This window comes from Denticeps clupeoides, chromosome 1 (assembly GCF_900700375.1).
Source record: "Denticeps clupeoides chromosome 1, fDenClu1.1, whole genome shotgun sequence".
NCBI classification, from domain to species: Eukaryota; Metazoa; Chordata; class Actinopteri; order Clupeiformes; family Denticipitidae; genus Denticeps; species Denticeps clupeoides.
The window spans coordinates 11,962,337-11,975,790 of record NC_041707.1 but is presented as its reverse complement, the minus strand read 5'-3'; the positions used below and the strand labels follow the sequence as shown (position 1 = coordinate 11,975,790).

Genomic DNA, 13,454 nt, shown 5'->3' with positions numbered 1-13,454 from the left:
AATGATATCCGTTCATTTTGTTCTTCTGTGATTTGCTGAGATCACAGATATCCGCTCATGGACTGTCTGCTCATGGACTAAATGGTACATGGCTTGTGTTGGCAAGAAAAAAACACCACTACAACAGCAGTGTCACAATACAGATATTTTTAATTTTCTGAATATAAATCACAGTTTCATGCAGGGGCTACAGGAAGGGTCAACTGTCCATTTACATTCGTTAATTGCCTTGAATGTACTTTTTATTTCTATTAAGTGAAGAGAAGCACAACATACATGTGTGCACTGTTACACTAACATTATGGCCATATCTGTTAATGTGCCGTTTTTCCCCAAAATTAATGTCTGCTAATGATAACTGGTGCAACATTTGGTCACAAGAAACGGCCCAAATGTTAGTTACATGGACTATGCGTTGACTCCCAGAACACGTTCTCGTTTCTCGTTTACTGTACGTGGGTAAAATTCAATATTACTTAATGATCAACATTTATAATAATTGCCTGAAAACAGCAAACTGCATGTTCATTGGTCAACATAGTGTTACATTTCATGAATCCAGGCTTCCAGGAAGTGTCGTGGAATCCTGTATGGATGTCACTGTTTACTTTTAGCTCCTGCTTAAGTTGAAATTGTTGAGATTGCTTCTCATGGCTCAACCCAGCTCAGTAGTGGTATGAGGGTAGAGCACCAGGAACTGGGTTGGGCACCCCTGCATTAGACCCATGGAATTCTGATTCCGGGTGTCTGAGCCTGGGATGGCTCAGTCATTTTCAGTCTGCTTTTTGTGGCATTAAGGGCATGGGCTTTTTGTGTGTGTAACTGTTGTCAGCGTTTCCCTGGAATATGTATGCAATGCAATTCTGTCTTCTCTGAAATGAGCAGCCCTGCATTCCACGTGGTGGGGACGGTGGCCTGTTATTGTCTCTCTGTACGTTACATCTCCTCACTGCCTGGTCTGTAACTGGATTGAAGTTGTAATTGTGGAATGTACTGTTACTTCTTTCTGTACCTCTGCAGGTACCTTTAGTGTAAATGCACACTGGGCCAGTTGTTAAAAGATCACAGCATCATACGTTCCTCGCTGTGCATGCAGGACCAAAGAGAAAGAAAAAGTCAGTATATCTTTTTACAGAAACCCCTTTTGGATTTACTTGGTGTTTTTATTTCAGTGTTTGTTTTATTTCTGTCGTTTGGTTTTTAATACGTATTTATTGCAGACCACTACTGAATTGAGACACCCAGTGTCTAAAGATATGCACTTTAAATTTGCCATGGATTTTACGATACTTAATGGCTGTTTTTTTTTCTCCCGTGTATAATCTTGTACGTGTCTCATTATATACATTTTCCCATGATTAATGTGTGACACCAAATCACTGCCCAGTTAAAGTATGATTATAATGCATTTGTAAGTGTGTTATGGGGAGGTAATGAACAGCTATTATTCTTCAGCACCCTTGTGTCATTGTCAAATAAAACTTTATTTCATATCGGAGCGGCGTGGTTTTGTGGAGCGCTGCAGAACCCTGACAGCCGCTCAGCAAGGAGAGTCGCCGCAGCCTGAAGGTGCTGCCGTCATGCACAAATATTTAACACACCAGTGTGTTGCTGAAGAGGCACCCTGTTTAACCTGAATAAGTTGTGGAGAGATCTGACAATCAGGTCAACACGGTTCACAGGGTGCTGAAAGTGAAAGTGAAGAGATTGCCATTGTGCTACACAGAAGCACCGCACATGGTGCACGCAGTGAAATGTGTCCTCTGCATTTAACCCATCATTAGTGAGCAGGGGGCAGCTATGACAGGCGCCCGGGGACCAGTGTGTGGGGACGGTGCTTTGCTCAGTGGCACCTCAGTGGCACTTTGGCGGATCGGGATTCGAACTGGAAGCCTTCTGATTACAGGGCCTTAACCGCTTCCTTAACCACTACCACCACTGCTGTTTAATAGAATTTAAATTGAATTCAATTGTAGATTGTACCGCATAGTTTACTATATTTTTCGGAATCGTGTTTAATTAGCTAATTGGTTGCGTGTCCGCTCTGTTAGAAACGGCCACTTTTAAGGTGCAGGAACAACGTTCGTCGCTCCCTCTCCAGCCCACAAGGGGGCGGCAATTCACCGGACGGACGGTGGACGATCACCGCAGAAGAAGACGGTCACGTGACGTAGCCGGAAGCACATTGCCGTGTCCTTGTGACGGGCCGGTTAAGTAGAGGCAGAAATGTCGAACGTGTACAGGCAATTCACGGTAAGATGTTTGGCGGTTTATTTATTTATTTTTTCCTCCCCGCGATCGCTCGACACAGCTCGAGTACGAATAACTTCAGTTGCCCGTGCGTGAAAAGCGTCGTCGCTGTAACGGCGTCTTAAGAAGAGCGTAATGTTCCGTTTTGTTACGTTCAGGGATATTTGTTAGATGAGTGCGTGACGGTAGTTCGTCATCGACCGACTGCGGCTTCTGCTAGTGGGGTTTGGGGTTAGAGGGTAAATCGGTGAACACAACTGAAAACTGCGCTGCATGATCACTTAATGCTTGTTTAAGTATAAAGCAGGTGTGGTTTTTAATATTTCAGCTGCCAGTACGTCATCTTAACTGATGCAGTGCTTTCATTTGGCCTTGATCAGGCTTATTGAAAAGGCCAGATTTACCTGGTGTCCGAGTGATTGGACCATCATGCACGATTAAATGATCTTCGGCAGCTTAATTTTGTCAGGTTTTTCCCTGAATATACCCTAATGACCACGCATTTCCGTCATTTAAAAAATGTAATGATTGCATGAGCATATCTTAAGACTACAGTACTAGGATTCATTGAACTGTAATTGTGGGGACAAAAAATTATTCAGAGAGCATCGTGCACCATTTTTACACATGGATTGGCCGCCAAAGACTCCTGACCTTAACTGCCATTGAGAATCTGCGGGAAGTTGTGGCAAGGACTCTACCCAACACACAAAATCTGAACGAATGTTATTCCTGCAGTCAGAGTTAAAACGGCTCATGGTGATATAAATGGCTGACGTGTATCTTGGTCAATGCTTCCAGGCCCTCCGGCAACTGTCCCGACGGGGCATTAGTAGCAGCGCGTGTCGCCAAGTTAACAAGGTTCCGGAGAAGCAGAAGCTGTTTCAGGTGAGGCGTGGTGGAGATGTGTACTAGCTCTCTACTGTGAACGTGCTAGATTTGGCTTGTTTTTTACCTTGTGTTTGTTCCAAGGCCCTAGGTGGTGATCTCTTGTTAACAAGTTTTTGTTAATAGTATGTTCATGACTGGACACACATACACAGACCAACAAACACACACCCAACACACCATAGTGGTTTTCTTATGTGCATATGTATGCACTCTTAACATATGTACACTTGCATACAGAACAAAACCAGGGGCCATATGATAACATGGTTTAAGGTTTGGCTGGCTTCGGGTCAGCTGTCTTGAGACCATTTTCCTCAAGATACATTATTGGTCTAGAGGGGTATTAAGGTTAGATCACTGCTGTTGGCCTTGTTTTTTTTGTTTGCTTAAAGATCCTCAGACAGACAATGGCTCTACATGTTTTTTTCTAAAATAGTGAGTAAGAACTGCAGGTTCAAAGATGGAACCGTTTCCATCTATGAGGTATTCAGCCTCATGCCTGGGACACCAATACCAATATCTCATGGTACAGCAGTCCCTCTTGAGTATTATTATTTAAATGAATGTCTCAGACAATAATTCTATGATGTGGAATAGGTCCATTGCTCTGGCATCAGATTAGGACCAATTTTCTGAAGGGTGGCAGTAGCCTAGTGGGTAACACACTCCCTTATGAACCAGGAGACCCAGATTCAAATCCCACTTACTACCATTGTGTCCATGAGTGTCAGCTTAACCCTAAGTGTCTCCAGGGGAACTGTCCCTGTAACTACTGATTTGTAAGTCGCTCTGGATAAGGGCGTCTGATAAATGCTTTAAATATAAATGTTTTTTTTTTTTTTTTTTTTTTGCTTTTATATAGGTCTTAGTAGTCCCCTAATACTGTATCTGAAAAGTGAAGACTTTCTGAAATTCATTCTTGGTGCAGAATTACAGCCACTTCTAGCCAGTCACACAGTGAGATTTCCCCAGGACGCACCATTGTGGTGTCTGTAGCTTAAAATGATAATGAGGAGAAGGCAGGACGAGAAGGAGAATGGCATATAGAAGGGAGCGGGTATTCACGGAAATTACGTAATCAACATCATTCCCCAACCACACCATTTGACACAAAAATAGTTGCTCCACGAAAGCACTATTTACACCTATCACCATTTCTAGCTATTGCAGGAACATAGACTAAGGGGAACTCATATTAATGTTAAACAATCTCACAAAGCGAAATTTTCATGATAGGGGACCTTTAACAGAAGTACGTTCGCGTTGGGGAGCACTCATTACATTTCATACATTTACATTTACAGCATTTATCAGACGCCCTTATCCAGAGCGACTTACAATCAGTAGTTACAGGGACAGTCTCCCTGGAGCAATTTAGGGTTAAGTGTCTTGCTCAGGGACACAATGGTAGTAAGTGGGATTTGAACCCGGGTCTTCTGGTTCATAGGCGAGTGTGTTACCCACTAGGCTACTACCACCTCAGTACTCAGTATAATAATGCTCAAAAATTGTCTGCATCTAGCAGTGCTTACTCATTTAAACCTGAACATTTCTTAATGACCAAATAACCAAATATGAAGTTGTGTGTTCTTGTAGGAGGATAACGGCATGCCGGTCCATCTGAAGGGCGGGACCACCGATGCTCTTCTGTACAGAGCAACAATGACCCTCACGGTTCTTGGTGAGTTTAGGAAACTGCATCCGCATTAGTAAAGAATTGGTGGATACACTAACATGTTTTCCTTTTATTAACAGGGACCGGGTATGTGCTGTACTCTTTGTTCGACGCAGCACAACCCAAGAAGAAGGCCTAACTAATCCCTGGTCTGAGCAACTCCTCAAAATAACTCTTCTTTGTATTCATGTGAATCATCAGGGAGCCATCATCTGTCATGCTAATAATGGTTATTTAATGTACATGTCCTTCATATTTTATTGTATTATAGTTTGACCGTGAATAAAGAAGGCAAAAACCATTTGTAGACGTTTCATTTTTATGTGTAAGACAATACTCAAATCAACTGAAGTCAAACTATGAACCCAGTTACTGTGCTGGTTGCACAGTGGGGTGCCGGCACACACAAGCTATTCATTCACATCTAAGGGCTATTTAGTCGCACAGTGTAGTTGCCTTTGGGCCATGGGAGACCGCTCACACTCCCCACACACAGCCGGAGCTGGGATTCAGACTCAGGACCTTGGTCGCGTGAGGCCTCATCGCTTCACGAATCGTGAACTTTTAGCAATAAAACATTTCTGTTCCCATTCAGTCATATGATCAATTATGATGAGTGATGCTGCTGTTTGTGGTGTGGAAATCCGTTTTATTTCACCAAATAAAACGGTGAAATAAAAATGCTGGGGATAGAGCCCCCAAAACAGCATTGTAGGCTTCATTATTAGGACCCCCGGCCAGTTGGACCCTGGGTAATCATTACCCTTTCCTCCCCTGTAGAAGCCTATGGGACTAAGGTAATAAAGAATTGGGACGGAATAATAAATACAGTACATGGCAAAAGTTTGGACACACCTTCAATGTGTTTTCTTTATTTTCATGACCATTTACATTGGTAGATTCTCACTGAAGGCATCTAAACTATGAATGAACACATGTGGAGCTATGTACTTAACAAAAAGTGGAGACCTGACCTCCACAGTCACCGGACCTGAACCCAGTCGAGATGGTTTGGGGTGAGCTGGACCGCAGAGTGAAGGCAAAGGGGCCAACAAGTGCTAAACACCTCTGGGAACTCCTTCAAGACTGTTGGAAAAGCATTTCAGGTGACGACCTCTTGAAGCTCATCGAGAGAATACCAAGAGTGAGCAAAGCAGTAATCAGAGCAAAGGGTGGATATTTTGAAGAAACTAGAATATAAAACATGTTTTCAGTTATTTCACCATTTTTTGATAAGTACATAACTCCACATGTGTTCATTCATAGTTTTGATGCCTTCAGTGAGAATCTACCATTGTAAATGTGCATGAAAATAAAGAAAACACATTGAATGAGAAGGTGTGTCCAAACTTTTGGCCTGTACTGTATGTGGTAAACAACATCACAGTATATCGCGATAAATGCAGTGATGGTAAAGTAAATGCAGCAGCATGACTGATCTTCAATCTTCCCAAATTCTCCCACACCACCCCTCTGCTACGTTCCCTCCACTGGCTCCCAGTAGCTGCACGCATCAGATTCAAAATACTGATGCTGGCCTACAAAGCCAAACATGGAGTAGCACCATCCTACCTCACAGCCCTTATTACACCTCGCACTGCACCTCGTATACTCCGAGCCTCCAGTACTGCTCGCCTGGTCCCTCCATCGCTAAAATTAAAAGGAAGACATTCATCTAGACTCTTCTCCGTCTTGGCCCCTCGGTGGTGGAATGAACTTCCTCTCGAGGTCAGAACAGCTCAGTCACTGAGCACCTTCAAACGACAGCTCAGGACCTTCCTTGTATTCATAGATTGTATTCATAGTTGGGGGTCCTAGTGAACCGGAATTGATCTCTTCATCGATGGTAACTTGAAAGTACGTTGTAAGTCGCTCTGGATAAGGGCGTCTGCCAAATGCCATAAATGTAAAGTGGGGAAACAGTAGTGAAACCAGTTAAAGTGTTAAATATGTAAATATAATAAATGGAACCACGTTGTGTTGAGAAGACTGTCACACACATTACGTTTTCTGACCCTTTAAGGTTTCAATGACATGTAGAGAGAAACCGTTTAACTGAAGTATTGAAGTATTGTGGACTCCTCGATAGCAGCAGCATGCAGCTTCAGCCTAAAACAAGGTCCACAGATTTAAATGCAAAATGTCTGACCGCTTTGCCACCAGCAGCAACCTGAACGCAGGGCGACTGCACCAGAGGGCAGCCTCTCCCCACGAAATGGCCAGAAAATGGCCTAAACCGTTTTACGAAGCGAGTAGCCACATGCTACATGCTACATCTGACGCGCCAATTCATCAGAGGCAGAGAAACGTGCAGCGGTCACGTGGATTCGAATGCGTATTCCAACGCAAAATGGGCATTAATTAATTCTGCAAAGGTGTGCTGACTTTCGAAATTTTATTAACACTTAAATGGTGTGTGTGTGTATGTATGTGTATATATATATATATATGTGTGTGTGTGTGTGTGTGTGTGTGTGTGTAAATATATATATGTGTGTGTGTGTGTGTATATATATATATATATATATGTGTGTGTGTGTGTGTGTGTGTGTGTATATATATATATGTGTGGTGTGTGTGTATATATATATGTGTGTGTGTGTGTGTGTGTATATATGTATGTGTGTGTGTGTGTGTGTGTATATGTATATATATGTGTGTGTGTGTGTGTATGTATATATATATATGTGTGTGTGTGTGTGTGTGTGTATATATATATATATATGTGTGTGTGTGTGTGTGTGTGTGTGTGTGTTAGTTAATATATATGAATAATGGGGACTGAAGACGGCGGCGATCATTAGCTGCAGGAATTTCCTTCAGGAATGTTTCTCATATATGTAATGGCAGGGGACAGTCCTCCTCCTCCTCCTCTTCGCCATATTTCGTAAGAGTCTGGTATGGTAAAGTGAGAGTCTGGAACAGCCCCCCCCCCCCCCCGCCATCCTCCTGCCCACCTCCCCCCATTAAGAAGTTCTCTGCGGAGCTGTCCGGCCCATTAGAAGGGAGCTGCACTTCAAACAGCCCACATCTGCAGCGAGCCAGGGCCGGCAGGAGGGAGCAGCTCCGGAGAAGAAGCTCATTCCGACTTCTTTCCGTCTCCAGATCAGGTCAGACCGATATTACAGTCCTCTTTTGTCCTAAAATTAAAACCTCAAAGCAAAAAAAAAAAAGAATTGTAACCATTTAGGCTAAGGCTCCAGCAACACCGAAATAATTCACGAAGTCCTCACAGACGTGCATTTTTTTTTATCTCATTCTTACTATGTATTTTCAAAATAAGATTTAAAAATTGGTATACCCGTAAGACACCAAATTCGTCTTTTTATTAAAACTTTGAACTTTTAAAACAAGTTATTTAAGGTCGCAATTTGTAATTCTTTTCCACGATATCATTTCCTCCTTATGATTTTCCTAAGTTTTTTGTGTAGCTACTTTGCTTTTCATCAGATCAATAATTGAAGCTGTGCTGCTGCTCTAGGCTGCGCTCTGCTTATTAGCCGCTAGGAGGCGCGCAAAATCCACGAAAATTCGACGTAATCGACGCACGGAGAGAAAATTATTCAGTATTCCGATTCCGTACTCCCTTTGCGACAGGTGTGGAACTGGCCGACCTGTCCAAAGTGAATTAACGCGACGGAAAACGATTCATTCAGAAAGATTTATGAATGATGAGAAGCTCCTTTTCATATCCCCCAGCCAACCTTGTGTATCTGATCAGAGACACTCTGTTGCCAATAAACATAATTTCTCTGACCGTAGACCGAGACAGAAGTTCTGTCATGTTGTTCTCATTTTGTCTCCCGAGCTTTGAGGCTTTGCTGTGACCACAGGCCCTTTCACAGCGATTAACGCTTTTTGGGGGGTTCTTTCGTAGATTCATTCATGTTCTGCTGACTCTGTCTGCCTCAAAATGAAGATAAGGCTGTCACTGGCCACTGCCGGTCTCCTTACAGTACTGCTATTGATCAGTCCAGTTAAAGCCCAAGGTAAGATCCTCTGTCTGGAGTTCTCTTTTTCTCCATATCTCCCTCTCTCCCTTTAGGCCCCCATCTTTATTCCTTTAAACCCCTTTATCCCTCTTTATCGCTACAAAACATCTGCAGAAGTCTTATGTTGTTACTTTTCCATTTATTCAAGGCTCTTATGACTTTCTGACCATTCTATTGTTTTTCTATGTGTTTAATATGATTATATTGTAAGTATATGTGGGTAAATGGAGAAGAAAGGAGAAGCACTACAGCAGTGGACAAATATTTTTGCATTGAAAAACAGACCTTTGGGGTAAATTTAGCCAAAATGTTCTCAAATAACCTGAAATTAATAAATGAACACTTTTAATTTGACAGTACTTGCTAGATTATTAGTGTACCTAGTTTATAGGTTGTACTATACTAGTAATTACACAGAAGTCTTAAAGCCACAACCTGCTGTAATCTACCATTAAAGTTCTCTTTCATGGAAGTGTGACTTGATCTGCAGAAATAAAATGGCAGTAAATTGGATGCCCAAATGGAAACTTTTTTCGCCATATATCTTCTGCAAAAGAATGGAAAGATGTAATATGAGACAGGCAAATTAGTCCTCTGACAGCTCAAAGACAAAGAGCCTTTTTAGGTCTTTCTCAAAAAACGCTGAGTTGCAATTCATATGGAAAGTTAATATGCAGTAATGTTTAATGTCAGCACATGTTGCGAAATTACTTTGGCATCTGTTCTGCTTCTTCGGGAGACTCTAACCTCTTTTCCTAGCTGCCTGGCAAAAGTGCAGAACAAAATGAAAGCCTGGCTGCGTGGAGAAATGGGGTAACCTGCACTGACAGTCCTCTTTTAGTGAAGGGATAGGTGCTCTCCCCATGCCGGTGGGATCTGCAGGTGCACTCATGTGGAAATGAAGAGACAGATTTGTTTTTTTAATTGCTCCAAAGTTTTAAACTGGCAAATAAAATGTACCTCCAAGACGCAATTTTGTCATGTTTGTGAACGCTGTGGTTATGCGATCGTGCTCAATTCGCGTTATGTGAATGGGTGAAGACAACTCCCGCCCGTTGCAACACAGGAAGTCCGCTTTTGGTTGACCCGCCAGGTTGGTGAGTGTCCTTTTTCGAGTAGCCTCCATGGCCCCGAGTGTCTTGCCCAGGGTCGTGTGTGTTGTCTGCCTGTGCACCTGATGTGTCGTGAGCTGTGGCTTCCTCCACCATGTATTTTAGAATGATATTCTTGCATCCCTCAACCTGACCCCACCCTCTGCAGCTTGCATGTTTGTCACTTGCAGTGGCTCCATCTGTTCACATGAACTGGAGGCTAGTCTTTGCATGTGTCACTTCAGCCTTCAGAGCACACATACCAATGACAGTCCTTTATTTGTATGATCTTTTAATGTTATTATTTCATATTTTCAATCTAGAATATATTGAATATATTGAGTCATTACCTAAATGTAAGAAATCAGAGCCATTCTGAATGCACTAATCTCTCAGTATTGTATTTTTTTATGAAACGACCATTTCTAAAATTAATTTCTGTCTTATATTCACAAAGCAAATAAACTCCAATCCAGTAAAATGCTACTTGGGGCTGATATCTCAGAATGTTCATCTTGTTGTGCATCTTGGAATCTGTGCTTGCAAGTTAGATTGCATAAAAAAATTGCATAAAAAGCACACACCAAGTAAAGAAATATAACAATACTATTATTTATTGGAGGCTAGGTATACAATTGAAAAGATTCAATAAAACACAGTGTTTGGTGGGTTAAGAGCTCCAAGTTAAGAGTTTTGAGTGTCTGGTTGGGGTAAATTGTCCTTTAAATCCCCTTTATACCACTAAAAACAGGATATATATATATATACTTTACCCTTCTTCTACATCAATTCCTTTGCATGGAATTTGGTTTATGAGTAGGTGGCATGAACATTACCATTTTGGAAAAGAATATCATTGTAAAATATATAGATTTTATGTGTGTGTATGGACCCTCCTGTACATGACCAGATTTATCCAATTATTCCAAGTTGTTCTGAACAACTTTATCATGTACATTTGCATGTGACACCGATATGAGTGTAATCTTTTCCCCCAGACCACACCTGTCATTGTCATTCTTTTTTATGTGATGAGTTTTGTTTTGCGTTTTTGTTTTTTTTGGTTTTGTGTCATTCCATGCCATCTTCTGTATGGTCTTTGAATGAAAAGGAAGTACACAAAGTCTCCCACGACAAATGTGTATTCTTTTTTAAAAGGTTTGCAATGGATGTGTGCTGCTGGCATTTGCTAGAGCCCAAAGCACCTGATGTCTCTGCAGAGATATGTGTGTATATATACTCTGTATATATATTACATATGCAGTAAATTGCTAATGGAGAGCTGGCATCCTGGATTCCATTGTATAATCAGTGACTTGGGAATGAAAATGTCGTTATGCCATGTCGTCTCAAAGCCACTCCACTTTTTGTTGGAAACATTTTGGGCTGGTTGGGCATGCCTGGGACTGATTGCACACAGCATGTTCTTGGATGGTCTTGTCACTGTTTGCACTGGGACTGGGGAGACACGTCTGTGTGGAGTTAAGTCTGTGGAAGTTTTCGATTTCTCATGCTTGAACTGAGGACCATGCATCACGTGGTTTCGCAACTCAAGCAAATGCCATTTTGTCACAAAATGGCTACTCACTGAACTTTTTAATGTTTGCTCTTTTGTCACCTTCACTGTGTTGGTTCTGCCTGTCCTGCCCGACAATGAACCTTATAACTTCAGTCATGAAGTGTTTACTGTTGGGAAATGTATTGCTTTGGAGTTCTCTATTTCTGAAATATTTCATTTAGTTCATTCATAGTAGCTTTATGCATGGAATCTAACACCAATTATTTCTCGATTACAGTGGAACCCCCATCAGACTTGACATTTAAAATCCTAAATGAGAACACAGTGGAAATGTCATGGAGGCATCCATTGTCTCAAATACAAGGTTACAAGATAAATGTAGTATCAGACACAGGTATGTTTTCAGTTCATGGTCCTGCAGTTTATTGCCTTGTGTGAATTGCTGTATTTTACCTAATATATCTGTCTCTGACTGTAGATGAACTTGCCAGAGAGTTCACCCTTCCTGCCTCTGCCACAAGTACATCAATAACAGACCTCACCCCAGACATAGACTACTCTGTGTCAATACACTCCTATTATGGCTCAGAGGAGAGCATACCAATTTTTGGCCAATTAACAAGTAAGTAAATCTATTAATTCTATTATGTATTATATTCATGTAAGAAAAATGTTTAAAGCATAAGAGAATTGGTTTGAAACGCATTTGGAGTTAAGTATTTAAATACTGAAAAAGAAAATTGAGCACTCTGAGTTGTTCAATTTCTTCAATTATGAAATGCACATGTCCTATCAATTAATCGCTGCTGTTGTGTTTACATTCAGTTCAGTCCAGTAATACAAGTGGAGCGCCGAGGAAACCGCAAATCTCAGATGCGATCAGTAAGCACTGCATCCATCTCTCACGTCTGTTATTGTCTTCCTGAAATATTTCCCACAAAACAGTTTCCACAAAATGTGCTGCTTTGCTTGTTCATTGAGCAGATGTTGTCAAAAGTTTTTTTTCCCCAGCAGACAGGAGTCTGGTTTTTTATTTATATACCAAAATGATTCACACATTCCCCATCGCATTCTGGTTATGCTAAATTGTCAGCGTTCAAACAGAAAGGCACAAGCGGTGGTTGGAAATGTATGTGTGCATTTCTAATTAAAAACAGGCATGGCTTCAAGGCGGAGCCTCAGTCACAGGGCCCTGTCCAGCGTCATAGAGTGAAGTGGGCCTTTTGTATCCCCATAATGCATAGAGAAGCTTGAGGTCACTGCCCTGCCAGGTCCAAGCATGTCCTAAATAAACTCAGACCAGACATTTTGAAGAAGAGGGCAGAAAATGTGGAAAGGATTACGATTCTGACAGAAGACAGTTGTCAGGCTAACTTTCAGTCAAGAACAAACTTGTACAATGGGAGGGTTTTTTTTTTTTAAACATTTTTCCCACCCAAACAAAGTTCAGGGTGAATTGGGCACAAAGAACAAAGTAACGCCATTCAACACTTAATTCAAAGCCCGTATGTAGTTCTTAATATCAATTGCACATTCCCCAAAATGTGTAAATGTGCAGTACTTAAAACTTTATTGTGTGCTGTGTTCCATCAGAGAGCTGAGGAATTTGATAACTTCATAACACTTGCAAACATGTGATACTATGCATACATGCAACAAGGAGGCCACGTAACTAGACTAAATGTAGTAACTAAATGTAGAAAAGAACATAAAATGATTTCATTCTTTCTTCCTTTCTCCAGAGTGCACAGTCGGTGCCGTGGCAGATCTAGTATTTCTTGTGGATGGCTCTTGGAGCGTTGGTCGTGAAAACTTTAATTACATCAGGAGCTTCATTGGGGCCATGGCCGGGGCCTTTGACATTGGTGAGGACAAGACCAGAGTTGCAGTGGTTCAGTACAGCACCGACACCCGAACCGAGTTCAACCTAAACCAGTACTTCAAACGAGTGGACCTCCTCAGAGCCATTAAAAGTTTGCCCTACAAGGGTGGAAACACAATGACAGGTAAACTGCACCAAACACACCACACTTCAT

The 13,454-nt window shown here is 41.7% G+C and overlaps 2 protein-coding genes across 4 annotated transcripts in view; both read left to right on the top strand.

Moving 5' to 3' along the window:
* The first annotated feature begins 2,113 nt into the window (after window positions 1-2,113).
* Window positions 2,114-5,117, top strand: cox7a2a (cytochrome c oxidase subunit 7A2a). The gene is made up of 4 exons (XM_028988547.1): window positions 2,114-2,253; window positions 3,052-3,138; window positions 4,738-4,822; window positions 4,897-5,117. Exons 1-4 carry the CDS (start codon window positions 2,227-2,229, stop codon window positions 4,953-4,955), a joined length of 258 nt encoding a protein of 85 aa, XP_028844380.1. The 5' UTR covers window positions 2,114-2,226; the 3' UTR covers window positions 4,956-5,117.
* Window positions 5,118-7,792: 2,675 nt separating this feature from the next.
* The window catches only part of col12a1a (collagen, type XII, alpha 1a), a 49,689-nt gene continuing 44,027 nt past the window's right edge, over window positions 7,793-13,454 (top strand). For all 3 annotated transcript variants that reach the window (XM_028956489.1, XM_028999119.1, XM_028990987.1), the window contains exons 1-6: window positions 7,793-7,926; window positions 8,694-8,805; window positions 11,696-11,812; window positions 11,897-12,040; window positions 12,244-12,300; window positions 13,161-13,424. In XM_028956489.1, coding sequence (XP_028812322.1) covers window positions 8,730-8,805; window positions 11,696-11,812; window positions 11,897-12,040; window positions 12,244-12,300; window positions 13,161-13,424 — 658 coding nt within the window. In that variant the 5' untranslated portion in view covers window positions 7,793-7,926; window positions 8,694-8,729. The remainder of the gene's footprint in view (window positions 7,927-8,693; window positions 8,806-11,695; window positions 11,813-11,896; window positions 12,041-12,243; window positions 12,301-13,160; window positions 13,425-13,454) is intronic.

Bases quoted from the DNA above. Each gene is read 5' to 3' on its own strand.
- cox7a2a (XM_028988547.1), top strand. From the start codon at position 2,227: ATGTCGAACGTGTACAGGCAATTCACG. The intron at 3,139-4,737 runs GTGAGGCGTGGT...GTGTTCTTGTAG, and splicing joins AGAAGCAGAAGCTGTTTCAG to GAGGATAACGGCATGCCGGT. The intron at 4,823-4,896 runs GTGAGTTTAGGA...TTTTATTAACAG, and splicing joins AATGACCCTCACGGTTCTTG to GGACCGGGTATGTGCTGTAC.